Here is a 26,263-nt window from a genome sequence, read left to right as displayed (position 1 = left end):
TATTAGTATGGTGTTCCTAATAATCCTTTAGGTGAGTGTATATTATTCGGGACTCACTAATCCTACGCATGCATACTATATAGTCCCTCAACTTATTTTGTACATCTGAAATTCTACAAAACGTTCTGTTAGATCGGAACAAAACACCAGCTTTAAGTGATACAGGTCGAGGAAAATATTAGCGGTCTGGGAAGAGCCAGTGTGTGAGTTCCTCTTGAGTAATGTATCCCGACATCATCCATTATTACTGCAGGTGAAGCTGGACATCTTTGCCCAGTGGAGACGGAGCTGTGTTATGTTACCATTACCTGCCTGGTGTCAGTTTACTGTAGAAACAACGTCGAGCAGGTGAGCAGCACGCACACTAGTTCATGGGACAGAAAACTGAATAGGAGTTTTGATTTAGAAGAGGAGACAGAGAGAAAGAAAGACACCCTAAAAGGGACATCATGAAGGTAAGTCAATATTTGTCCTCAGCTCCTATTATTGTTCCTCTCTATATAGCCTCTTTACAAATTCTAGAATATTCTGGTCTGTATATCCAGCATATGTTGTGTTTTGGATACTCAATATGGACTGTGAGGTCTCAATATGGACTCAATATGGACTGTGAGGTCTCAATATGGACTCAATATGGACTGTGAGGTCTCAATATGGACTCATTATGGACTGTGAGGTCTCAATATGGACTCATTATGGACTGTGAGGTCTCAATATGGACTCATTATGGACTGTGAGGTCTCAATATGGACTCAATATGGACTGTGAGGTCTCAATATGGACTCATTATGGACTGTGCTGGTTACTTGCTTAACTGGCAGAACCAGCAAGACTTCTGATTAACCCTAGACTCAAGTTGTTGCTATAATTTGGTCATATTTGTTGCTCCACTCTCTCTCCCAGATCTGTGTGTTTCGGCTGCAGACTCATCAGTGGTGCTTCCTGTTGTGTAACGTCATCTTGTTTCACGCGCTGCTGTTTGGCGGTGACATAGTCGAAGAGTTTCTCTTGCAGTCTTCTCCCGCCGCCTACACTGACCGCTTTGTCCTCGAGGTCCGGGAGCGTGCACGCAAACTGGACCTGACTGAGACCAGGGTCAACACCTCACTGCTCTATCCCTTTAACACAGAACCCTGCCTTCATCATCAGGACCTCCTCATCCTTACGGTGGTCTTGAGTTCCCCTGGTAACTTGAGCCAGAGAGAGGCGGTCCGAAACTCCTGGGCCAATCAGACTTCGGTGCACCGTGTTGCCGTGCGGACGTTGTTTTTCACTGGCCCCTCCCCTTTAGGGGTGGAGCAAGAGATGATGAGGGAGGAGTCGGCACGGTATGGTGACATCGTGCAGTTCGAGGGAGGCATTTCGAGGGGAGACTGGCAGAGAGGACACTGGGAACAAGTTAAAATGGCGCTTCGCTGGATCCTACTTTTTTGCCCACAAGCCCGATTTATCGTTCTTTCTGAGGATTCTGTGTATTTAAACCTTCCTGCGCTTACAACATACCTGCTGGGACTGAGAACGCATCCGGATGACCTTTACCTGGGCAGGGTCATCCATCGGGCCGCACCTGAGAGAAACCCCGACAAACCGTATTACCTGCCCTTTCAGGTGTATCCTGATAAATACCTTCCAGACTACTGCTCTGGCCCGGCCTTCCTTCTATCTCAAGACGTTGTGAGAAAAGTTTATGTCGCCGCAGAGGACGTATCGCTGCCCCTCCCCTCCGACGTTCTGATTGGCCTGTGTGCAAGACGGGCAGGCGTGGTGGCCACTCACAGCGCTCGGTTTTCCGGTGACCGTCACATTCGCTATAACCCCTGCTGCTATAACTTCCTATTCAGCTCGGCAGGAATGGGGGCGGGGCTGATGGGCGTGGCTTGGCAGGATTTAGGGGCAGGAAAGGGAAGGGGCTGTGGCATGCTGGAGACATATTATAGCTTGGTAGTGTGCAAAGCAATGACCTACCTGGATAAACTCTCCTTTATGAATAACGACAACACCCAGGGCTAGAATGGACAGGGATAGTTTATGTGTGTCTCTTAGATGCATAAATTGAATTTACCAAAAATATCAAAACATTTCGCAAAGTGTTCAGATTCATCTGTACTATTATTTAAGACCATAAAAGGCCTTCAAGTTGACATGAAATTAAAATGGTTTGGGGTCAGTAATTTTTTCCTTTTTGAAAGAAATACTTTTATTCAGCAAGGATGCATTAAATTGATCAAAATTGATTGTTCTACGATTTCTATTTCAAATAAATTATGTTCTTTTAAACGTTCTCATTATAAAATAATGGAAAAAAGTATCAGCGTTTCCACAAAAATATGAAGCAGCACAACTGTTTACATCGATAATAATCAGAAATGTTTCTGGAGCAGCAAATCCTCATATTAGAATGATTTCTGAAGGATCATGTGACACAAGACTGGAGTAATGATGCTGAAAATTCAGCTTTGATCACAGGAATAAATTGCATTTGAACATATTCAAATAGAAAAAAGTTATTGTATATTGTAATATTTCACAATATTGCTGTTTTTTTTTAATCAAATAAATGCCGCCGTGGTGAGCATAAGAAACTTCTTTCAAAAAGACTAAAAATATTACCAACCCCAAATTTTTGAACGGTAAATGCCTCATTGCAGAAGGATATTGCATTGCAAACACAAATTCACCTCGACTCTAATGATTCTTAGATCCTCTGTGTCATACGTACAACAGTGTTAGAAGAAAAAAGTGAAAGTGAATTATTTATTGCTTTGGTAACGGAGAATGTAGGAGGTTTCATAAATTATTAAAATAAATTAGCATATTATACACGGATGATACACTCTCTTGCATCTCTTACGGAATATATCCACAAATAAATGCCAAAGATGAGACAGTATTTAAGTGAATGTACATTAAAATGTAAATTTTGTGTGTATTTGAATTGTGCAGTGCATATATTGTCTCATTAGGCATTTAAAAGAGATTATTTGGCCCTCTACTGTTAAGATGGGTGAACTGCTCCCTCAATACATTGACTGAATTAAAATAAAATAAAACACTGTGCACATTACAAATCAGCATCTATGCTTTGTACACACCATCTCAACCAGCCTGCTTGGAGCAGCCAGAAACTATGTAAAACCAGGTTTCAGCAATGACTTTATATAGGAAGATGATTGAAAGCAAAATGTGCTTGTGAAAGTGCAAGACACAAAACAGCCGTTCAAGCATTTCAACAGTTTTTATTACAAAATGAGCACATACAAAAAGGATAATGTACAAGCTTTGAAATTAAACAAAATGAAAACAAAACAAACCAAAAACATTTTAGCAATGCCACTTTTAAATTCATCATTAGTAGTAGTAATAAATAAGGTACAAAAATTCCACCAAAAGAGAATTCTAACATTTTACACTGACTTTTTTTACTCGACCAGTTACGTACTAGCAGTCACACCAGCAGGAGGCGCTATTGCTTTAATATGAATGATAAATAGTCTATATTCTGCTAGAAAATCCGCTAGTGAAAAAACACCCACAGCACGCGGCACCCCTGTCACTGGCACTTTTAGGATAACATTGTTATTAATGTCTTTTTTTTTTTTTGTTGGTTTTGTATTGTTTTTCAAATGCAAGCAGCAGCAAAAAAAATCAATCCTCTAATATCATTAGTAGAACATCTGCACTAGTTTTTATTTTCTCTATGTAGCTGTAGATTTCTATTTAGTCATGTATATATTCAAACCTGAGAAAAACATGCATTTTAAATCTGTTGTGCTTTATCATACTCTGTTAGTCCTGACCCTGCCATGAGACAGGGAGAAAGAGAGAGAGAGAAAGAGAAAGAGAGAGACTGGCAAAATAAACTAGGAAGAGAGAGGTTTCACATGCCCTGGAGACAGTCTGAAAGTGCTGACTGACAACATCAGAGATGAAGATTGAGAATAAAACAGAAATAGGCACAAGGAATGAGAGATTGAGAGAAAAACATGGGCTTGTTCCAAAACCTAGTGAGCCTCCTACCTAGGCTAGACAACACCATATGCACAGTGCCTAGGCGATGACTGTTATAAAGGATTTAAAAATCACATATATGCTTAATAGGAAAGACAATCCCAGAATGCGTTGCAACAATCTCTGCCACAAAAGTGGTGGAGAATGCGGGCACAATCAGAACTGTCATTCATTTTAGTACCCAAATGTATGGATAAAAACAGTTCCATGTAATTAACAATGGACTATTTTACACATTATTTGTGCATGCAATATTTTTTTATGCATATCGGGTTGCTAGCTTAGCAATCTGCTAATATGAAAAAGTATTGCGCGTCGTGTATTTGTTGCTGCCTATGAAGTGCGTTTCAAAACAGTCACTTATGAGGTTAGTATGCTGCCTTAGAAAGGTAATTACCCATGTAGGGAAGCTCACTAGATTTTGAACACACCCACAGATGTAAACATTAACAATTTAAGACTGTTCAAGACAGAACAAGCATGAGAAAAGAGAACGCAAGCAATAAAAGGATGTAAACATTAACAAGAATAAAACACTAGTCGACTATAGACACAGTTATGAGACGGGAGAGGTAAAGATCATGTAAACATTAACAATGTAAGAAAGACTTACAGAGAGAAAGAAAGAGAAAGATTGTTGCAAAGGTCGCCAGAGTGGTAAAAACGATGCCAGTGAGAGGGTGGCCTTGGAAAACTAAGAGTGCAAACAGGACAGCGAATCAAAACCCATAATACTCCCACTCCGCTGCCGCGTCTGACCAATCAGCGAGCGGAATGTCAGTAAGGTCACAGCACCAAAGGGAGAAACACACACGAACACGACCAACCGCATGCGAAGCATTCCCGCAAACCAACTCAAACATGAGGTAAGAGTTTTAATCATTTTGTGTTATTTCTAAATAAATAAAATATGATTCCATTGCAAAAAATGAAACTATACAAAATTAAATACGCACCCACAATATCTACAGTTAGTAATAAATTATGATTGTTAAATACTTAAGGCATTTCAACGGACATAACCCTGTGTAAACGATCAACACGAGCCATCATCCACCAATCAGCACACAGAACACTGAGGGGAAGGAGCCGACGCGCAGGCCAAAAAAATGCAGTTCATTGGCTGAAATTAAGGGTTTTTTGTTTGTTTAAGTGTGGCCAAATTTTTTGGCAATTGGCTTAATATGCAAATTTGACCTAAAAGACATTTCGAAAAACAATGCACAAAAGAATTGTAAGTTGTTAAAATTATGCTTTAAAAAAAAAAAAACTAAAGCGCAAGGCCAGAAACCTACACATTGCAAGCATGCTTCCCTTTTTTAATGTGCATTTTTGCAAACTTCAGTGCGACGGCGTTCAAACGTCTGCACCATTATTCCAGATGTGCTATTGTTCACATCTTAACAGTTCTATATCATAGCAGAAAACTGTTGCAGCTCGCATACGTTTCGGGCCTTGGTGGGGCAAATACGAATAATTCCTGGTTCGTCCTTCTCGACCCGCTTGTGTGCTGTTGGCGGATGGTCCTCTATCACACGACATTCTACATTGTAGTTCTAGCAATACAGCATAGCATCCAGCATAGCAACCACGAGGGGAAACCTGTCACACAAGAACATGGTTGGACACGCACAAGCCCCGCCCCCCTCCAAACACTGCATGTTTTAAATACCAATAATAAATACAGTAACCATGGCAGCGCAGCACCAGAGTGAGGCCGGGCACTTCAGCTATGCTCACATGTGCTTTTTTCAGTAGGCATTTAGGGTCAAAGGTCATGGCAGGGTCTCTCTCTCTTGCACACACGCACGCACGCACGCACACGCTCGCTAGCTACATGAGTCTGATAATGTTACGGATCGTCACAGCTTAAAGGAGCTAATACACATTCATGCATTCTCACACATACACACTTCCAGGTGTACCTTGAAACAACAACCCAAGCACAGATGCATGCAACTACTACTGCGCCTATCTACACAAATCCACCAATCACAACATTCTCCGCCTACTTTGTTTTTTTTTTTTGTGTATACGACAACAGCCCTCCTCCTGCTGTCTCAGAAATGAGTTGCTTTTGTGTTTTCGTTGAGCATGTGTTCTTTTTTTGGCTTCTTTACATGCACTGTCGTGCACCGCTAACCCAATGACCCATGAAAATATTAACACACATACGATACACGCGCACCAAAATGGTGAACAAGCGTACATACGCACACACGCAAGCCGAAGTAGCTCCAGTGTGTAAGACTAAAGCAGTATTGCAGATCAGAAATACAGTGGACACACACACACACACACACACACACACACTCCAGCAGCTAGATTGACAGTGTCTTATCCGCTTCATTGTGTATATATATATATTATAATAAGTGTGTAAGTGTGTGTGTGTGTATTGTATGCAAGCTGAGGGTCTTTAGTAAAGTTCATGGCTTAAGGAATTGCACAAATACACACACATGCTACGGACACACACCATTTCCCTACGGACAGAATCACTCCTTGCGACAGACCCTTTAGTAAGTTCTACCAGCGTGTGTGTGTGTGTGAGTGTGTAGTGTCAGTTATTGTCATTGGCTCAGTAAAGCATGTGAGTGTGTGTTTAGTGTGTGTTGGATGGCTCATACACATGTGTGTAGGTAATATACAGTGTGTGGATGGAAATGTCTGTATAGATGTATAAGAGCGAAAGAGAGCATGTGTGTGTGAGTTATTTGTTAATGCGTGTTATTTCGCTGTGTGTGTTTCAGCTCTCAGGGGTGAGCTGTGTTTGGATGTCCACTCTGCAGATGGGACACTTCCTACTGGTGGCCAACCACTGATCCACACACCCCTGATGGAACAAGTGCATACAGGGTAACCTCCTGAAAGAGAGACCAAGAGAGAGAGATTAGCCCACTTATTCTTTATGTTTTTGTCAGTATAGACATGGTTTACTAAGATGAGTAAAGTTAAGCTCAAAGTTTACTTCGGTTTTTACACGTTTTTTAGTGATAAAGGCACACAACAAAATTATTAAACGGGTCATGAACTGAGAAAGCAAATTTTGACAATTTCTTACATACTATAAGAATATCCTGTAAGTTTCAGAACTGAAAATGTCCTTGTTAGTCCAAAAATAGCTTTTATTGTAACCAAGCCCAGAGAACGACTCCTTGTGGAATGTGCCTATTATGAAAGACCGCCTCTGCAGAAGAAAATCAACGCCTACTACATCATTCCAACTTTGGCCCCGCCCACTGGCGTGTTAGTGAGATGACAAGGAGAGAAGAGCGACACAGGATAACTGGACTAAAAATAACATTATGTGGCTATTTATTTTCAACAATGTGTCTTAGTTGAGCCTTATTTATTTGTATCCGGTACATTTCACATTTCGCAATTTCAGCGCAGGCTTTGCAAACACACTTTTACGACTCGACAGTAATGTGAAAACATGCAAATAACCGTGTTTATTCTAATGCCTGATCTGAAATGTAATGATTCATGTACAGTCAGATGTTCTTTGTCTGTGTGTCAGTAAATGAAACCAGTGACTAAACGGTCAACTTCACAGTAGGTGCGTTTACATGGATCACTGTAATCGGTTTAAAAGTCCAGTCCGAATGAAAATGCTCCATATAAACACCTCAATCGGAATAAAAATGCCCAAACCGAATTAAATTGGTATAGGTTTGAGAAGGGTGGGATAAACCTTTTCATGAACCGATCAAACGAAAAATTCCACCATGTAAAGGACTTAATCCGATTACTGTTACCCCTTTTCCACCAAGGCAGTGCTAGAGCTAGTCCCAGTTCATAGTTGGTTCGACTGAGGAGCCTTCTAAGAACCGTTTGCTTTTCCACATGCTGAGAGCCACAACAGAGCCAGGTCTTACGTCACTGTATACGTCTCTTCTTTTCTCAGCAACGCTAGCGAGGCAGCGGCAGTGTTGCCAAGTCCGTGGTTTTGCCTCGGGCTGTTTTTTCATGTCCGCGGGATAAAGCGACCCCAATTATGTGATATTTAGCCCCGGGAATGCAAATTTTAGTAGGCAACCATGCCAAAAAACACATATTTTACCCCCAAATGTGATTTTTACCGGGGAAGCCCCCCTGAAACGCGATTGGGCTTGTTTTGAGTAGCAATTGGGTGGGTTTTGTTGTGAAAACCTGGCAACCCTGGGCAGCGGGGAAACACAAACACACCAGGCTTGTTCGAGATGCATCGTCACTGCGCAGACCGATCCACGTATGATAGATAGATATATATATATATATATAAAAACCCGCATGAGTGAATCAAAAGCATAAGGAGTCATGTGCTCTCGCTGGACTCGTTGTCATACAGCGATCGGTCTGCACAGCGCCGCTGCGAACAAGCCTTCCATCAACAATGCAAACGTTGCGTTACTATTGATTCACATGGCTTTACGATCCTACATCGGCATCAAAACACAACAAAAACACAGCGAATCCAACGCATTCATGCAGTTCGCCTTAATTTGTATAGACGGAGATTACAAACGAGCAGCAGCTGTTAGCTCCATTAGCTGCTATTTCAACAATGGCGGATCTCCAGTTTGTGTTGGTCTTGTTGACCCCGCCCCCAGCGCCTGACGTAATCGGTTCTTACTTCTAGCCCTGTTCTAGCCCAGCAATGTTTTGGTGCTACTTAAGAACCACTTTTCCTGGCTCGGAGCTGGGGCTTTGGGTGTGGAAACACAAAGAACCGATTTGAAACTAGGCTCTGGCTCCGATCTAGCTCTAGCTCTGCTTTGGTGGAAAAGGGGTATGTGAGTGCACGTCCTTCTGTGTGACATGATATACAGCACACGCGCCTCCACCACTGAAGAGCGCGCGCCACGCTCACACCAGGCTAATGTTGACAAGAGAGGAAAGTTCATTTTTCTGAGGTGTTAAACTTTTTAAGTTATGTTGGACTCCCATCTCATCTTGACGACGTTTGTCCTATAGGCTTCAACTGCGCCTGACAGAAGAATGTATTTTTCTGAGTTGATACTTACACAACTTTACAACAAGTAATAAATAGTTTTTATAAAACTGTACAAGTCCTGTTGGCCATTGAGAGTTGCCATGGCAACGGGGAACATTCAAGCTGCTGGAGACCACGTGTGTGGACATTTCTCTCTGTTTCTCGTAAGTTATATATAAAAAAAGTTCAACAACTTCAAAACTTCAAATTGATTAAGTAACATTAACGTTAACCACAGTCTACTTTAATGACTTTTGTCAATATTTATACCTCTGTGATTATGGTATATTTCCTTAAAGGGGCTATATGCAACTTTTTCCCCAAAATAAACGTAACAATAGCCTTTTTATTTTACCATTTATGACTCAAACATCTCCTGATGAGCATACTGACACCTTGTCCGCTCACAGTGGGTGCACCTATAAGCCTGTATCCTATTTTTCCTATTTTCTGGCGGGTAGGTTTTTCCCGCACTGTCTGCGGATGTGACGTCACCACCGCTGCGAGAGCGAGCAGAAAATAAGAGCAGTTCTGTTTTTTGGCCACAGGTGTCAGTCGCGAGATTAAATTTCAGAAAAACGCATATAGCCCCTTTAATCATATGAAATATATATATATATATATATATATGGATTTAGTATTTATATACTAGTAATGATGCGGAGCACGTCTTGAATGCTTTCATTCATGTTTCACCGTATATCCTATGTTTTTATTAATAATTTGGGTGCATTGTATTGTTCATTTTGTGTTTTTTCAAAATAAATGAATTGAATTAATTTTGAGTCCGCATTCATCATTCACAGCTGTTGAAATAGCCATTGTATAGGACATCAATTAGGTTAAACTACTGCATGTTCATTGTCCACCCACAGAAAAATAAATTAATATAAAGATTACCAACACAGAACTATTGATCCACGAACGTCGCAGTTAACGTTACGAATCTGATGCGGCAGACAAACTATGTGCACATGTCACAAAATGATTCCGATTGAAAGTCAGCACAAATCGGTTTAGATAACGTCTCATGTAAACAGTCCACCGACAGTCCAATCGGAAGGATTTTAATCGGAATGACAAAAGAGTTTCTCTTAGTAGGATGAAAATAATCTGTTATTTCAACTTTGATTAAATTATATATAGAAAGCGATCAAAGAACGCTTCCTTTAAAATCACTGGAGCTGTCAATCAAACAGCGCGAGTTTATCAGTGCCAAAATCCTGCTATAATCAACGAATCCCTTACTTACTATTAGATTCGACTTATTTACAGATTGCTGCATTCATGCACTCAACATGTCTGTGATCTGGTTACAATGCTCATCACTGCAACCTTTCACGCCACGATCAGAATATAATGCCATATATCTATAAGAATAGAATTATGATGCTATAATGATTCGAAAATAATCCATTGAATATAATGCTATAATCAACACTTTTCACAATCACAAAATCATGGTAGCATTATAAGTGCACCCCAGGTAACATAAAAGAATGCGGTTCATGACCCCTTTAAAACTTAAATTTAGCTGAAAATATAAAAAATAAAAGCTAATTCAAAATATTAATAAACACTATAATAGTATATACATAATACTAAAATAACACTGGTATTATGTAGTATTTATAATGTAGTACAGAGATTTAGAAACTTTGTCAGGTCTGATCCAATTACCCCCTTAAGTTTTAAGTTAATATTTCAATAATTTAACAACACATTTACATTTGTTTAAATAATATATTTGTATCAACTCCTGAAGTTCACTGACCCAGGTGTAGTACTACCGTTCAAAAGTTTGGGGTTAGTAAGATTTTTTTTTTGGAAAGAGAGAAAGAAATTGACCATTTCATTTAGCAATGATGCATTAAATTGATCAGAAGTTATCTTGAGCAGCAAATCCTCATATTATAATGATTTCTGAAGGATCATGTGACACTGAAGACTGGAGTAATGATGCTGAAAATTCAGCTTTGATCACAGGAATAAATAGCATTTTAAAATATATTCACATAGAAAAAAATTCTCTTAAATTGTAATAATATTTCACAATATTACCGTTTTTTTTAGATCAAATAAAAGCAGGCTTGGTGAATATTCAAACTCTCACGCCCCCAAACTTTTGAACGGTAGTGTTTGTATAGCGCTTCTGTCTTCTATACTACCTGACATCTTCTCCATCCTCCAGCATGGAGAGGCAGATGGTGCATTTCTCATCCACATCAGACTCTTCTTCACTCTCATATAACTTCAGATCCAGCGGCTTCCGCTACACACACACAAACACACAAGCATATTAGCAGCAGAAAACTCTGGGCTGGACATGAAAATAAAAATATAAAACCATATGTATTATGAACCTTCTTGTATTTGTGCGGGAAGGTGAATCTCTCTATGGTGGTTTGCACGGCCCCTCTGCTGACGCTTCCCAATCGATCCTCTAACTGCAGCAGCTCCTACACACAATCACAGACTCGGTGTTAAGTGGAGCAAAGCATGACTGTGTGTGTGTGTGCTAGTATTCATCTGTGCGTGTGTTACCTCATAACTCTCCCGAACCGCAGAAGAGTGTCTGCTGGGACTCAAGCTCTGCAGCGCCAGCAGGTGGAGCTGTGGATATGGATAATTCCTTATCTCATGGACAACCTGCCAAAAAAATACAACATACATGACTAAAACACATCTACATCTCGGTTCTCTGTGTTTGAGGACCACATTCAACACTCAGTGCGTGTGTGTGTTTGTATACAGTCAAACCAAAATGTATTCAGACACCTTAAACATTTTCTCACATGATCACAGTTTATTCGCTATAGTTTAGAAAATGCTAATAAAATATGACAAGAACTGTGTCAGAACAAATTTATCTTGATAATGTCAGATAACTTTGATTGCAATCCATTACAGACCTTTCTATAAACCAATCAGCTGTCAGCTGTTCAATTGAATTACACAATTAGATTATACGAATTTAGGTCAACCAAGCAATGCTTTATTCTGTTCATTCTGTGGTGTAAAAAGTCATGTTAGCAATTAAAGAAAAAACACTGAAGCAAAACATGGTCAGGTCAAAGTGTCTGAATAATTTTGGTCCCAAATTTCAATTGTACTGGAAGTCACTGTATGAAGAATTTTTGGGTATAATATGTCACAGTTTACTTTATTTTGCCATCCTCACTTACATAAATTAACAATAGTGTCTTGCACTAGTAAAAAAATATATCTGGTGTCTGAATAATGTTTGGTTTGACTGTGTGTGTGTCTGTGTGTGTGTCTGTGTGTCTGAATAATGTTTGGTTTGACTATGTATGCGTGTCTGTCTGTGTGTGTGTGTCTGTGTGTGTGTCTGTATAATGTTTGGTTTGACTATGTATGTGTGTGTCTGTGTGTGTCTGTGTGTGTGTCTGTATAATGTTTGGTTTGACTATGTATGTGTGTGTCTGTGTGTGTGTGTGTGTGTGTGTCTGAATAATGTTTGGTTTGACTATGTATGCGTGTCTGTCTGTGTCTGTCTGTGTGTGTGTCTGTATAATGTTTGGTTTGACTATGTATGTGTGTGTCTGTGTGTGTGTGTGTGTGTGTGTGTGTGTGTGTGTGTGTGTGTCTGAATAATGTTTGGTTTGACTATGTATGTGTGTGTGTCTGTCTGTGTCTGTGTGTGTCTGTGTGTGTGTGTGTGTGTGTGTGTGTGTGTGTGTGTGTGTGTGTGTGTGTGTGTGTGTCTCTGTGTCTGAATAATGTTTGGTTTGACTATGTATGTATGTGTGTGTCTGTCTGTCTGTCTGTGTGCATCTGTCTGTCTGTGTGTCTGAATAATGTTTGGTTTGAATATGTATGTGTGTGTGTCTGTATGTCTGTGTGTGTGTGGGTGTGTGTATGTGTGTGTCTGTCTGTCTGTGTGTGTCTGAATAATGTTTGGTTTGACTATGTATGTGTCTGTGTGTGCGTCTGTGTGTGTGCATCTGTGTGCGTCTGTGTGCGTGTGTGCGTCTGTATCTGCGCGCATATACGTATATGTATATGTATACACACACACACACACCACGCATATAAACACATACATGCACACACACACACACACACACACACACACACACACACACACACACACACACACTCACACACACTCACACACACTCACACACACACACTCACACACACTCACACACACTCACACACACACACTCACACACACTCACACACACTCACACACACACACTCACACACACTCACACACACACACACACTCACACACACTCACACACACACACACACACACACACACGTTGCTTAGACACGCACCACCTGGGTGGAGGAGGTGTTCCTGGGGAGGTGGTGCATTCTGGGTGAGGCCAGGTAATGCTGGTAGGGTTGAGGAATCTGCTGCAGAGGATACTGATGTGGCACAGCTGCGTCCACACTCAGATCCCTGTAAACACACACACACACACACACACACGTTCACTTAATGAAGAGTCATTTAAAAACACTTAATCAGCAGCAGTGTATTTCCCTTTTTAATCACAAAAATAATTCCTATCGCTTGATGAAGTTAGTTTACTGCTGCTTTGTATGCATTGCAGAACTCACCAGTCGGTGCCTTCCGCCAGGTATCTGGGCTGCTGTGGGATTGGCTGTGGGACATGGAGGGGCGGAGCATATTCATATCCTGGGCGTAACCGATGTGTGTTCAGCGGGACTCGCTCCTGCGTGCGTCTGAAGAGCGACAATATGAGGAATAGACCTTTTATTTATCAACGTTTCTCCATATTGTGTCTTCTATCTTGAAGACAGCATAAAATATTTTGAAGTGTCCAAATACGTTCAGGAGTACTTTCTACCTGCGCTGCAGTAGCTGTTGCTGGATGAGGTATTGCTGCTGTAAGGCCTGAGGTAGGAAAGGGGGCGGGACTTCCTGGTACTGGGGCGGGGGCAGATGAGGGGGCGGGAACTCAGCAGGCAGAGGCGTTGCTGTAGCAGCCAGGTGAAAATGCCGGCAGGAGGTAGCATGATTATGCTGGTGCCTGCTAAAATGTGCTCCTGTATGGGACAACCAATCACAAAATAGAGAGTCCACACAAGCGATCAGAGACAATATGTGAAAAAATTAAAACAAAGGCTATGTTCAGAAGGTCATATTGTTTGCAATATGTAAAATTGCCCTAAGATAATAACTGGACGGCATTAACATTTTTACATTTCATCATTGCTGTGAAAAACGTTTACATATTTAGCCTTATAGAAACACAAGCAAAAGTATTCATAAATTCATTCATAGATATTTTGTAAAAGTTTGCCGTATACAGTACAGTATTCAGTAAATAGTACACTAGTATTCTATTCTGAACATAACCAATGAGAAAGACACATGTACTTTAAAAAAAAAAATTTAACATGGTAATAGTTTGTGCTAAAATACCACATTTACAAGTTATTTTTACTACAGAGAAACTGTTACTGGCATCAATAATAATGAAAATAAATAATATAAATAACAATACAAATAAAATAGTTATTGTTGATGCAGAAAAACTGTCAATTTAGAATTAGCATCAATAACTGCATTTAATTTGTATTTAATTTAATGTAATTTGTATTTTATTTAATGTTATTGTTACTAAAGAGTGTCAAAAAATGAAAATAAGTAACATAATAGTAAAATAATAAATACAAATAAAATAGGCTAGTTATTGCTACTACTGAAAACTTATAATTTGGTATTACCATCAAAATAAATAAATAAATAAATTTACATTAAATATAACTTAAATATTGTTACTGTTAAAAACGTGTATTACCATCAATAAAAATGATATCTAAAATAATAGTAAAATAATAAATATTTATAGTACAGAAAAACAAACTAAATAATAACAATTAAGATGAGAAAAATAACTAAAAACAGTTATTATTTGGTATTAGCATCAATACAATTAAATGAAATAATAAATAAATCTTAAATGCAGTTTTTTTTTTTTTTTACTAAAGACAAGTTATAAATTGGTATTAGCCTCAATAAAATAAAATAAAATAATAAATACAAGTCAAATACATACTGCTTCTACAGAAAAAAACTTATTTGGTATTAAATAAAAACAAATAATCAAATACAATGTTAACATCAATAAATGAAAATAAATAAATAATATATATAATAATATTTTAATAATAAATAATATATATAATATTATATAATAATAAATAATATATATATCATATTTTAATAATAAATAATACTATTATATTTTAATAATAAATAATATAATAATAAAAAATATAAATTATTATATATATATTATGTATGATTAAAATATTATATATTATTAATATATATATATATATATATATATATATTATAATATTATAATAATAAATAATATATATACACATATGAAAAATTGATATATAAATTAAATATTTATAACAGTAAATGCTTTAGAAATTATTCTAAAAGCTTCTTACATATTTTGAGATATCGTAGGCCTATTCATTATGAATGTACAGTAGTACCATGGTAAATGTTTGCATAATGGTTTGGGATGTTGTGTAATTAATCAGCTGGACATGAAGCAGAACCAGAGGCCGGTCTGGTGGATGTCCTGCTTTAGTGAATATTACCTGTTCTTTATTTAACTGAAGCCAGGTGACGATTCTTACGCCGTGACCTGCTGGATCTAACGGCTGCGTTACTGCAGGTAAGGGCTGGTTCTTTATCTGGATTACCACGGATCTAACTGATCCCATTCCCCCGGGATTAGCCGTGCTTTCTTCGAGGGGAAATATACTGCGCCTAACTGCGTCAGACTGGAGGCCTGGTTTAATGGGAAATCTATTGGACCTAATGACAGGCGTTTATGAGCTCTGGACGCGGCTGATTCAGCAGTCAAACGGATTCAGTGACGGACATAACACAGACAGATGGAGGGGTTGGGGGTTTCAGGGAGGGAGGGAGGGAGGGAGGGAGGGAGGGAATGATGGGATTGGAGCAGGGGGAGGGGAGGGAAATGGAGGGGGAGGGAAGGAGTGTTTGACAGCTGCTCCTCAAAAGTTCTATTTCAGCCGCTCAGCTGTCCGACTCTCACACACACTTACAAAATAACTTCCCTGCTTCCAACAGGAAACCTGCTTTGGTCAAGCAGTAAAAACCTTTATAGAACGCTATTATAATACTTGATTTTGCTTGGTCATTTGTGTAATTTTGCAGACGTTGATTTGCATTTCTTATTATCAATGTTGAAAACAGTTGTGCTGCTTTATATTTTTTTGTGGGAAATCTTTTGTAACATTATGTTCACCTTTAATGACGCCCTTGCTGAATGAAAGTATTCATTTTACTGACCTTTTGATCGGCTATGCATGCATATTGTTCTTCTTGCATAAGCCAATAAAACACACCAAATTAATATCTCAAATGCATTCATCTATATGTTTGATGAAGCAAAATACACTCTTTTAGTGTGATCTTTTGTGATAATGACTAGAAGGCTACATATTACTCCTTACATATGGTTTGTTGAGTGTGTTAAAACTGAAGTGTTTTATTTCATGTTAAAATCATTTCTCATATCCCATGTTAATATGCAGAAGCTCGACTGTAACGATCACCCCTCCTTGAGTATTGAAGTTTGTTCCAGCCACAGAAATGTATGTGAAGTATGTACAACATGTGTTGGTCAGGCATTCAGATCTGCGTTTGCGTTGCAAGTGCCGATTTACACAGAACTTGTTTTTCCATTCCACTGCTCTACTTCTCCATTGATTTTCAATGTAAATGCGCTAGAGGGACATCTTTAACTATTGCACTGGTGTCTCTAGAATGCCGTGGCTGTGTCTGAAATCGCCCCCTATACCCTTAAATAGGGCACTATTTGAGGGGACAGCCATTTTAGTGGTGTCTGAAGCTGTAGTGAACGTTATCGAGTGCACTCATTCAATCCCACAATGCACCAGAGTAACGAGTGTACAACCGATGTACATTCGGCTGGAGAATACCCATAATGCATTGTGAGTGGTGCGCTGAATGAATTCCTGCGTCCGACCAGATGACGCCTGCATCTGAATCATCCATCCAATTTCCAAACTGCAGGTCCAATGTGGGTACATCATAATATCATACATATATTTTTAATCGATTAAATTGTTTAATTAAGGGCTGAATCTGAAATCGCCCCCTAAACCCTCATTCACTATTCCCTACGTACATGATAGACGGACATCTTTAACGGTTGCGCTCTTGTCTATCACAGCATCCCGCACATGACACAAGCAGTGTTTGAAATCACCCCCTATACCCTCATTCACTATTCCCTACATTACTCCACTGATATAGTTCACTTGTGAACGAGTGAATGAAAACAAGTGTGTGAAGTCGAAAAGCCGTTTTGTGTACATCGGATGTACACTCGTTATTGCGGTGCAATGTGGGATTGAATGAGTGCACTCAATATCGTCCACTATGGTTTCGAACACCACTATAAATGGCTGTCCCCTCAAATAATGCCCTATTTGAGTGAATAGGGGGCGATTTCCGATTCAGCCAAGTTTCCATGAGAGTTCAAGATAAATCATTTCATTACTCCTGGAGCTGCCAGTTTGCCAAGTTTCAAATGATTATTAAACAGCAAGCAGAAACTATACAAAAGCAGCAGCCCTTCTGGTGCACTGAGTGTCCGAATTCACTCACTCAAGTGGACGATATTAGTGGAGTAATGTAGGGAATAGTGAATGAGGGTACAGGGGAAAATTTCGAACAGCGCGAGACCCTACATTAGACAAGAGTGCAACAGTTAAAGATGTCCGTCTAGGATGTTTAAATAAAAAAAAACTATGGAAAAGTAGTGCAGTGAAATGGAGAAATGAATTATGTGTGAACGGCTCCAACACTATTGGTAAAGATTCCCAAGATGTCATGGCAAAAAAATAAATAAATCATACCACTTCTTAAAGGAACAGTTCACCCAAAAATTACCATTCTGTCATCATAATGCTGCGTTCACACCAAACGCGAACAGAGCGTCCAGACAGAGTGATTTCAATGTTAAGTCAATGGAAAGGCGCATTGACGTGCGTCTGGAGGTCCTGTGGCGCTATTCCGCCTCATTCACGCGTCCAGTTCACGCAAATGGCGCGAATTTGACGCGAATTGAGCCCCTTGCGCGTTACGCGCGAATGGTGCTTTTTGTGCATTCAAGCGTTTGAAGCGACTTCGCGTCTGACACCAGAGTTGAAAAATTGGAACTTTGGAGTCAATTCGCGCCGTGTTAACCAATCAGGAGCCTGCTTGCTGCTGTCACGTGGTGAGGAGAAACCCTGCCTAATTTAAAAATACTACTGTGTCACAAAATGTAATTAAGACTTTTTCAGGTGAGAATGTAGTTGTTTAAAGCTCAAATCTGTGGTTTATTTATAAAGAGATCGCCTATTTAAAAAAAATTTTTTTTGCGTTTTTGGAGTAGTGAGATCCAGGCGATCAGCGGGCGCTCAGCGCTCATTAACCCCGGCGAGAACAGCCTTTCCTCGGCCAGTCCTTCTGACGTTTGCTGCTTGCTCTGATCTTGTGTGGATCTAACAGGTGATCTTTGAATCTATAATTTGTTGTCTGCCAAATCGTTTTGACTGAGGGCAAAGAGAAGTTTCATAACTTTATTTTTTAAGGATATTTAAATATACATTTATTGAAAATAATGTAGGAGTTGCCTGGACCACATGTGTTGCTATTAATGTTTAATATATATTTTTAATGAAAATGAAAAGAGTGGTGTTATGACATTTCTCCTGGAGCCCCGTCTATTTCGCTTCAAACGCTCGATTTATACGCGCGTCCAATTCGCTGTGGACGCGCGCATGGATTCAAAATGTTCAAGCGTCCAACTAGACGCGGTAGACGCGATTTTGACGCTCTAATCGCGTTTGGTGTGAACACAGCATTATAGACGCTTTTCCACCGTCGGACCGAGCGGTTATCATTGCGTAACCGCTCTATTCCGTGCCGATCCAGGTCAGCTGGTACGGTTTTGGTTTCATTTTCCACTGTGGGGCTGATATCCGCATTATAGAGGATGATCAGATATTTATTTTACCTTAATTAGCCTATTAATAACTGTTTACGTCGCTCAAATAGAGTGCTTAGCAGCTACAGAGAAACTGGTAGCCAGGGAACGGGCAAGTGACCAATCCTGAGTGGGGACGTCATTTCATGGATTCTACCAGCACAGTTCGGCAATCCTGGAGAATTCAGAGTGGAGAACGGTTTGTAACAGTGCAGTGACGTACCAGGCTCAAGTGAAAACACCACTGGAACCGTTCCTTACCATTCTCGAGAATCGCTCGGCCCATCGGTGGAAAAGCGGCTAAAATATACGTTTCCATTGAAAGTTGTGAATTTAACTTGTGTGCAAAATTGGAATAATCGCAAATTGCGAATAAAGCATCCCATGTGTTCAAGAGAACAAAATTTCGTGTAATTTGGAGCAAAATATCTGTAAAATTGAAAGTTGCTGCAATCTGGCAAGAAACGGAGGCTCTTTTTTTCCTCCATCATAAATGCTGTCTGTCGTCATCTTGCGTTCAGATGCTGGTGTTTGGGAACACAATCAGTGAGACGCTTCTGGGATGTCATTATACTAAATCAGTCTAATGACAGACTTTGGCTCAGGCATTTCAGAACGACCAAACCATTATTTGATATGCTGTGCGATGCTATTTGTCCACTAATTAGTCCAGTTAACCAATTACAGCCTCTGTTGAGGGAGTGTCACATGAGTGTTTTTGTTGAGCATCGAGGGATTTATCCGGCAAAAGTTTCCGTCGCAGTTTATGCGCATGTCTTCTGATCAGATAAAAAAAGTATCCATTTGAGTACATTTTGGCATTATCATCCAGAGTTTTTTTTTAATGTGATGCACCAAAATGCACATAAAAATAGGTGGATGGAAACATTTACTCAGACTCATGTTGTTCCAAACCTGTAACACTCGAGATATTTTGAAGAACATTGAAGTACAAACATCGTTTGGAGGAAAAAAAAAAAAAAAAGGTGGAGGGTGTGTAAATGACAGAATTATAATTTTTGGGTGAGCATTATCCTAAAATCACACATTTCTAGCAGCATGCTGAAGAAAACCGTGTTGATTTTGAATTGCATTTTTTTCCTGAGGAGAATACAAGGGCAAAATTGTGTTGTAAAAGGTCACGGGAAACATTTTTAAATGCTCAAAAGTCTCCGGCCCTGGGGAAACGGAAACACAGTTGCACTCGGAGGAGATGATGGAATTTTCCGAGTGCAAAAGTGCAGAAACTCTTGATATAGAATTGTTATTGTCTCATTTCACGCCGCCTTTGGAGAAGAGAACAGAGGAGAAACTGGTGATTTTCTCAGCGGGAAATATTCCCCAGGGCTCCAGAGATTCGAGCAAAACTCTTAGATCAGCAGAAACGTATGGAGTGTGCAGTTCACGCGCTCTGAATTCTAATGATCTTTTCCCTCCGCTTCCCTCAGAAGCCCAGGCACAAATATTGATCAGTGAATAATTGTGCGATGTACTCGCCGTCCAATATATTGCACATTGTGAGCCCCTAATAAACCATGAACCATTCTTCTATCTGAGATTATGATTTCCAGTGAGTGAAAACTCCCGGACCTCCATCATTAGAAACAAAGGTCATCGCCTGAAGGTCAGGTAGCAGAACTTAATGAATGAGTTTGAGATTAAAACTCCTTCAGATGCATTTTATCCTTCCCGTATGGCCTGACCCTTCACCTCTAACACTTTCTATCGGACGATCCTTTTAACTAATTACTAATCTACATTTACTCGGACCTCCATTTCTGCACGTTTAGTTTTCTCTGTAGGCTCTATAATCTAGATTGATTATCTGTGAGAGACTATATAATGCCAGGTTCAGACTACACGATACTAACCCGATTTTGGCACGATCCGTTTGATGTAGGGTGATTCGTAAAAGACAATGGGCGTCAGGATGTAGTATAGTGTCATAAACCCCGCCCTCTCCATGTAATCTAATAGAGTGGTGCAGGAATGACGTCACTTTGTAGGCCAACCGGCAGTTAGCATCACTCGGTTTCCCTTGAGAAAACCCAATAGGATTTTCCCATAGGCTTTTGGATTATGGCTAAAACAAGCTCTGTGATCAACAAAGGCTTGCATGTTTTGTCCATCAAGATAATTAAAATCACAGATGAACAATTTAGGAATTTTGAAGCCTAAATGCAGTCGCCAGAAGTAAAAGGCGACTATAGACGAACTACACCAAGGTTGCGCGAATTCAATCATCACTAAGCTTACGACAATTCAGTTATCTAAAAACATTTTCCCAGTACGTTTGAGTTAGAATAGCTTATATGGGCACAATTATGAGCATAATGAGGCTGTAAAAGCGGACTGAGCTTACCTGCTCGGCGTGATGACGTTTAATCTCCTCGACAGACTCTGTAGTCCCATTTAGCCACTTGTTAGCAACCGCCTTTTGCTAGTGGGTAATATTTTTGCATTTTTTATGTTGTATAATAAAACGTGAAAGTGTCTTGAGCTCGTGTTCACCACAGACCTTATTTCAGCCATTTAACCAAACGCCCATAAAAACAACAAAAAAACATTCTTTGGGACAATGGAACCGGAAGAGCTAAAATGCTAACTCGCTTTGCGTTTTGGCCTTCAAAGTGATGTTCTACCTGCAGTCCTGCACCACTCTATGGTACCCGAGACAAACCAACAATCAAATGACACTTCAAATAAATTTTTCCAAAGATGGTGTTTGTCATTTTTAGGTCGTTTTTAATGACTCCGATGTAAGTTCAAGTGTTCGTTTAAAAAAAATATACATGTTAGGTCCACAAAAAGGTCCACTGTGCAATATTTATGAAGCTCTATTGACAGAAATGCAATGCAATATACATAACTATGTTTTCAGTGGTGTATAAAGACCTTACACAATGAACCGTTATGTTTTTATTACCTTAGAATGAGCCATTTCTATCTACACACACCGCGGGTCCCCTTACAGTGAAGTCGCCATTTTGCGCCGCCATGTTTCTACAGTAGCCCTAAAGGGACAAACTGCTCACTAGCTACTCTTTGCCGTCTCAGACGACAACAACTTTGTCCTGTGTTGGCCACCGTAGCTTCTCTATGTGCTTCGTGAGAGAGGACGTCACCGCTAGATGCCACTAAAATGTACACACTGAACTGTTAAGTTAGTTATTTGATGCTGAAAATGGGGTGTGGCGTAATGATTGACAGCCGAGATTGAGCTTCTCTGAGCAAAGTAGTCACTGAGGCACCAACTGACTTTTTTCAGGATTTTCATAAGGAGATAGCTTTAACTTTAATTTCTATATTTCCATGTCTGTTTATTTCACACCGATATAATGTCAGCGCCATATTGGGAGAAGGGCGGCTTTACTTTTGTAAAAATGGAAGAGACTGAAGGGACGTCGTCCATCTTTTTTTTACAATCTATGGTTTCCAACTAGGCATGTGCCGATATCAAATTCATGTTGTGATTAATTGCTGAAGCTTTTATCACGGTATACGGTATTATCACGGTATTGAAATAAGTTGCAAAAAAAGTGTTGTCATACTATAACGTTTAATAACTTATAAAAACTGAATATCCTTAAGTCTTTGGTGATGTGATGAGCACCATAGCGAATACAGAAAACTGAATGGCTGCGTGTTTAGTAGCAAGTCTTTTGTTTACGAGGGTTACCAGGGAAACGGCTGCATTTCTGCTGTTCTGTCAGAGAGTGAATGTGTATTTTCATTCACTCGTTCCGCCATGTGCTGCTCATGGACGTTGGGTTTGTTTATATCAGTGCACGTTCCTCTTTGACGTGTTAATTTTTTAACGGTTTATGGGTGAAGTATTCTTAAAATGCATTCTAAACATTTTAAATAATTCGTAAGAAATAATTATTCACGGTACTTTGAAGTGCCCACGTTAACAATATCGTGCATGTTCATTATCGTGATATATCATATACCGGCACATGTCTAGTTCCAACACATCTGTGATGCTGACCAATAGGAGCACAGAAGCTCTTCAGTACGGTACGCGGCTTTCAAACAGGGCGAAACGAAAGAGACGATGGCATTGACCTTATTCAGAGCAGCACCATGATGGGTATGAAAGCCAGGCTGTGAGGGATAGACTTACCGTGTTTTCAATGGCATCCGCTGTAAAAAAGCTTCTAAATCACTTATAATTTTCCACAGCTCATGTTGTCTCTACTGAAATTTCTTGGAAAGATACGTTTTACTGTGTTTCGTCAATAGAACAATCCCAAAACACGTTAAATAATAGTACAGCCCACTGAAGGGATGTACATCTCTCCCTCACAGCCTCGTTCTGATTCCCGTTAAAGATGCCGCTGCTGTGAGTAAGGTTGCTAGGAGGAATCATTTCGCTTTTGGGCTTTTCTGATGACAACATAGCCTGTACAAAACACGCCGCTTCGGTCGCCATCGTTTGTTTACGCTCTTGTCAGTCGCTCACTAGTTCCGCCTTCTTGATGACATCACACACATCGTTAAAGACGGCGAGTGATGATTGGTCGGGAAGCAACGTGTAGTCTGACAAGAATTTAGGAGTCAAAAATCGCATAATAGCAGGGAAATTGTGTAGTCTGAACCCGGCTTACATTTATGACTGTTAATCCAAACAACAATCAGAAAGTATGTGTATGAATAAACATTTTAAACGTATACAAAAACATCCAGGAACTATTTTGGTTGGTTTTGAGTAGTAAAACTAATCTAGACTGTTAACAGAAGATATCACAAAGGTTCAAACCATTTTATTTTCATAATCCGATGCACACTACAGTTCAAATGTTTGGGGTCAGCAAGATTTTTTTTTTAAATGTGTTTGAATGAAGTCTCTTCTGCTCACCAAGGTTGCATTTATTTAATCAAACAATACAGTAAAACAAGTAATATTGTGAAATATTATTTATGTTTTCTATTTTAAAATGCAATTTATTCCTGTGATCAAAGCTTCATTACTCCAGTCTTCAGTGTCACATGACCCTTCAGAAATCATTCTGATATGAGGATGTTGAAAACAGGATTCTCTGAATAGTTTACAAGAACAGCATTTATTTGAAATAGAAATCTTTTGGGACTGAGAAATCCTTGCTGAATAAAAGTATTCATAAATGTTTTCCCCCAAATCTTTGAATGGTAGAGCATTTCCAAATGAAACAAGACAATCAGTGCAAAAAAGGCTTCAGGATGTGTTTTTATCCATCAGGAATTGAGTTCATGTTGACTAAGTATTGATTTCCCGTTTCAAAACCCGTTTCTCCGGAAGAAAAAATGTGAACGAGGAGGAGATACACACTAACGCAGGAGGTCAGATAGTGAAATGCAGATGGGATGTGTGTGACTTGAAGTGACTATTTTGCCTCCATATTTGTGAGTGCACATTCCCATGATTCACTTTGGCAAGTGGGAGGAGCTGAGAGATGACTCGAGGGAGGGGCCAAAGAGGCCGTAGAGTGGAGTGGGAGGGGTTTGAGGGTACGACACATGGAAATCAGCAGAGAGCACACTGAGGGTTAGGGGAAAATCTACAGTCTTTATTGGAAAATATTAGTATGAGTGGAATTGTGTGATCATAATAATAATAATAGTAATAATAATAATTCCATGCAAATAAAGAGCGAAGGCAAGGCCCAACCATGCTCCATAAAGTTAACATAACAGAAGCAGCATCCAATGGGTAGATGTGTATGCTACAACACGTCAGTACAGCAGGACATGTCTACACAAAGATACATTGGAGTTTGCTGTTCAATGTTCCAAAATAAAGAAACAATCAAAATCAAGAGGAAAATAATAAACATGGTCATGCATTACAGCCTAGTACAGGAACAGAAGGCAGAGAACCACAACCAAAGAAATAGAGACATTTCGATACTAGGAGGACTTCTACAGTGCAGTTCTAGTGATCCCTGTAAAGTGGATGACATTGGCGCTCGCACAGCGCTAGGAGCGCCGCTCGGTAGCGCTAGGCTAGTGCTGGCGTTGCAGCATGGGTAAATCAAATGAATGAGGGGCGTTTGAGCGCTGGTCGGGTGCCGTGTGCCAGTCAAGAGCCGGAAACTACCGCTTGGCCAATTCTGCTTTCTTACGAGTCCTTTTATTACTTCCAAAATGAGGACAACATATGCCATTTAGGTCGTCTTTAACACTGCCGTATGAACTTTGCATATGCATTGAAATAGCAGCCCCGGAGTTACTCTTTCGAGATCAATAAAGCTTATTATATTATATAGACGTTTTGTGAGAATTGTGTTCGAACGTACGTTTTTGCGTTAGCTCTGTATATTTCTATGGCATCGCTGGAGAACTCGATTAACTTACTGTAGAGTTAACGAAAATCATCATGAGCATTGTAATGTTTTAAGCGAATGTCATAAATATCAGTCGACCGGAAAGATTGTGAAACGAGCGGTTTATTCATAAATCCGTAAGATCTTACCTTCATTACAAACTGGAAGACAGAACACAACGAACATGGCACTGCTTTCAACTGAAAACTTTATGCGTTGTGCTCGTTAATTTACACGACAATGACGTTTTGCGGGGCCTGAAAACGCAAGGTTATGAAAGCGATGCCCTCACAGTCTCCATGTAAACAAGAAAAACATGAATTTGTGAAAACTGTGACGACACGTGCATGCTTATTACATGTTCACACAAGCGTATTAAGTGTTTGCGGGGTGACATCGCCAGCTACTGGCCTGACATGCACAATACAGCCTTTTTAGTCATTTTTGCAGATCTGCGTGAACGGGTGGTTTTGACAACACTGTCGTCTGTTCTTAGTACATAATAGTCATGTAAACATACCGTTAAATTGAGTGAATTATTCCCTCTCATTTCGTTCCATACCCACATACTGTCATTTTATTCCATGCAACAAAACGAGACTCTGAATCTTTACTGCAGCTCTTTTCAACTAACAACCACTCACAGTGGCTTTAAAAAATACACCATTACTGCATATGACTTAGTCACTCAATATAGTTTTGTGTGAGGAACATATAGATTCAGCTCCGTACAATAGCATTTTTGGCCATTTAAACCATTGAAGATTTCAGAGCTTCTATGGAGAAAATAATCCGTGAACAATACCTTACATTTTACTCATAAGTCGTCAAAAGACTTGAAATATAGTGCACGAGTCATTTAAATCTATTAAAACTATTAAAGACATTTTGTTAATTGCAAAAGCCGCTATAAAATATCA

General features: G+C 39.6%; 2 protein-coding genes across 2 annotated transcripts in view; one reads left to right on the top strand and one right to left on the bottom strand.

The window, feature by feature from the left end:
* Positions 1 to 449: 449 nt before the first annotated feature.
* On the top strand, positions 450 to 2,010 carry b3galt9 (beta-1,3-galactosyltransferase 9; the record flags this gene model as incomplete). The annotated part of the gene is made up of 2 exons (XM_079834611.1): positions 450 to 455; positions 904 to 2,010. The coding sequence occupies 2 exons, from the start codon at positions 450 to 452 to the stop codon at positions 2,008 to 2,010; spliced, it is 1,113 nt and encodes a 370-aa protein (XP_079690737.1).
* Positions 2,011 to 3,219: 1,209 nt separating this feature from the next.
* ark2ca (arkadia (RNF111) C-terminal like ring finger ubiquitin ligase 2Ca) overlaps positions 3,220 to 26,263 on the bottom strand; it is a 25,339-nt gene continuing 2,295 nt past the window's right edge. The window contains exons 2-8 of the mRNA XM_079834064.1: positions 13,831 to 14,029; positions 13,580 to 13,705; positions 13,292 to 13,418; positions 11,531 to 11,635; positions 11,350 to 11,445; positions 11,155 to 11,258; positions 3,220 to 6,875 (exon numbers count right to left, since the gene is read on the bottom strand). Coding sequence (XP_079690190.1) covers positions 6,758 to 6,875; positions 11,155 to 11,258; positions 11,350 to 11,445; positions 11,531 to 11,635; positions 13,292 to 13,418; positions 13,580 to 13,705; positions 13,831 to 14,029 — 875 coding nt within the window. The 3' untranslated portion in view covers positions 3,220 to 6,757. The remainder of the gene's footprint in view (positions 6,876 to 11,154; positions 11,259 to 11,349; positions 11,446 to 11,530; positions 11,636 to 13,291; positions 13,419 to 13,579; positions 13,706 to 13,830; positions 14,030 to 26,263) is intronic.

The sequence above is a fragment of the Gobio gobio genome (assembly GCF_949357685.1).
Source record: "Gobio gobio genome assembly, chromosome: 14".
Lineage (NCBI taxonomy): Eukaryota > Metazoa > Chordata > Actinopteri > Cypriniformes > Gobionidae > Gobio > Gobio gobio.
This window is presented reverse-complemented; position numbering and strand designations above follow the sequence as displayed.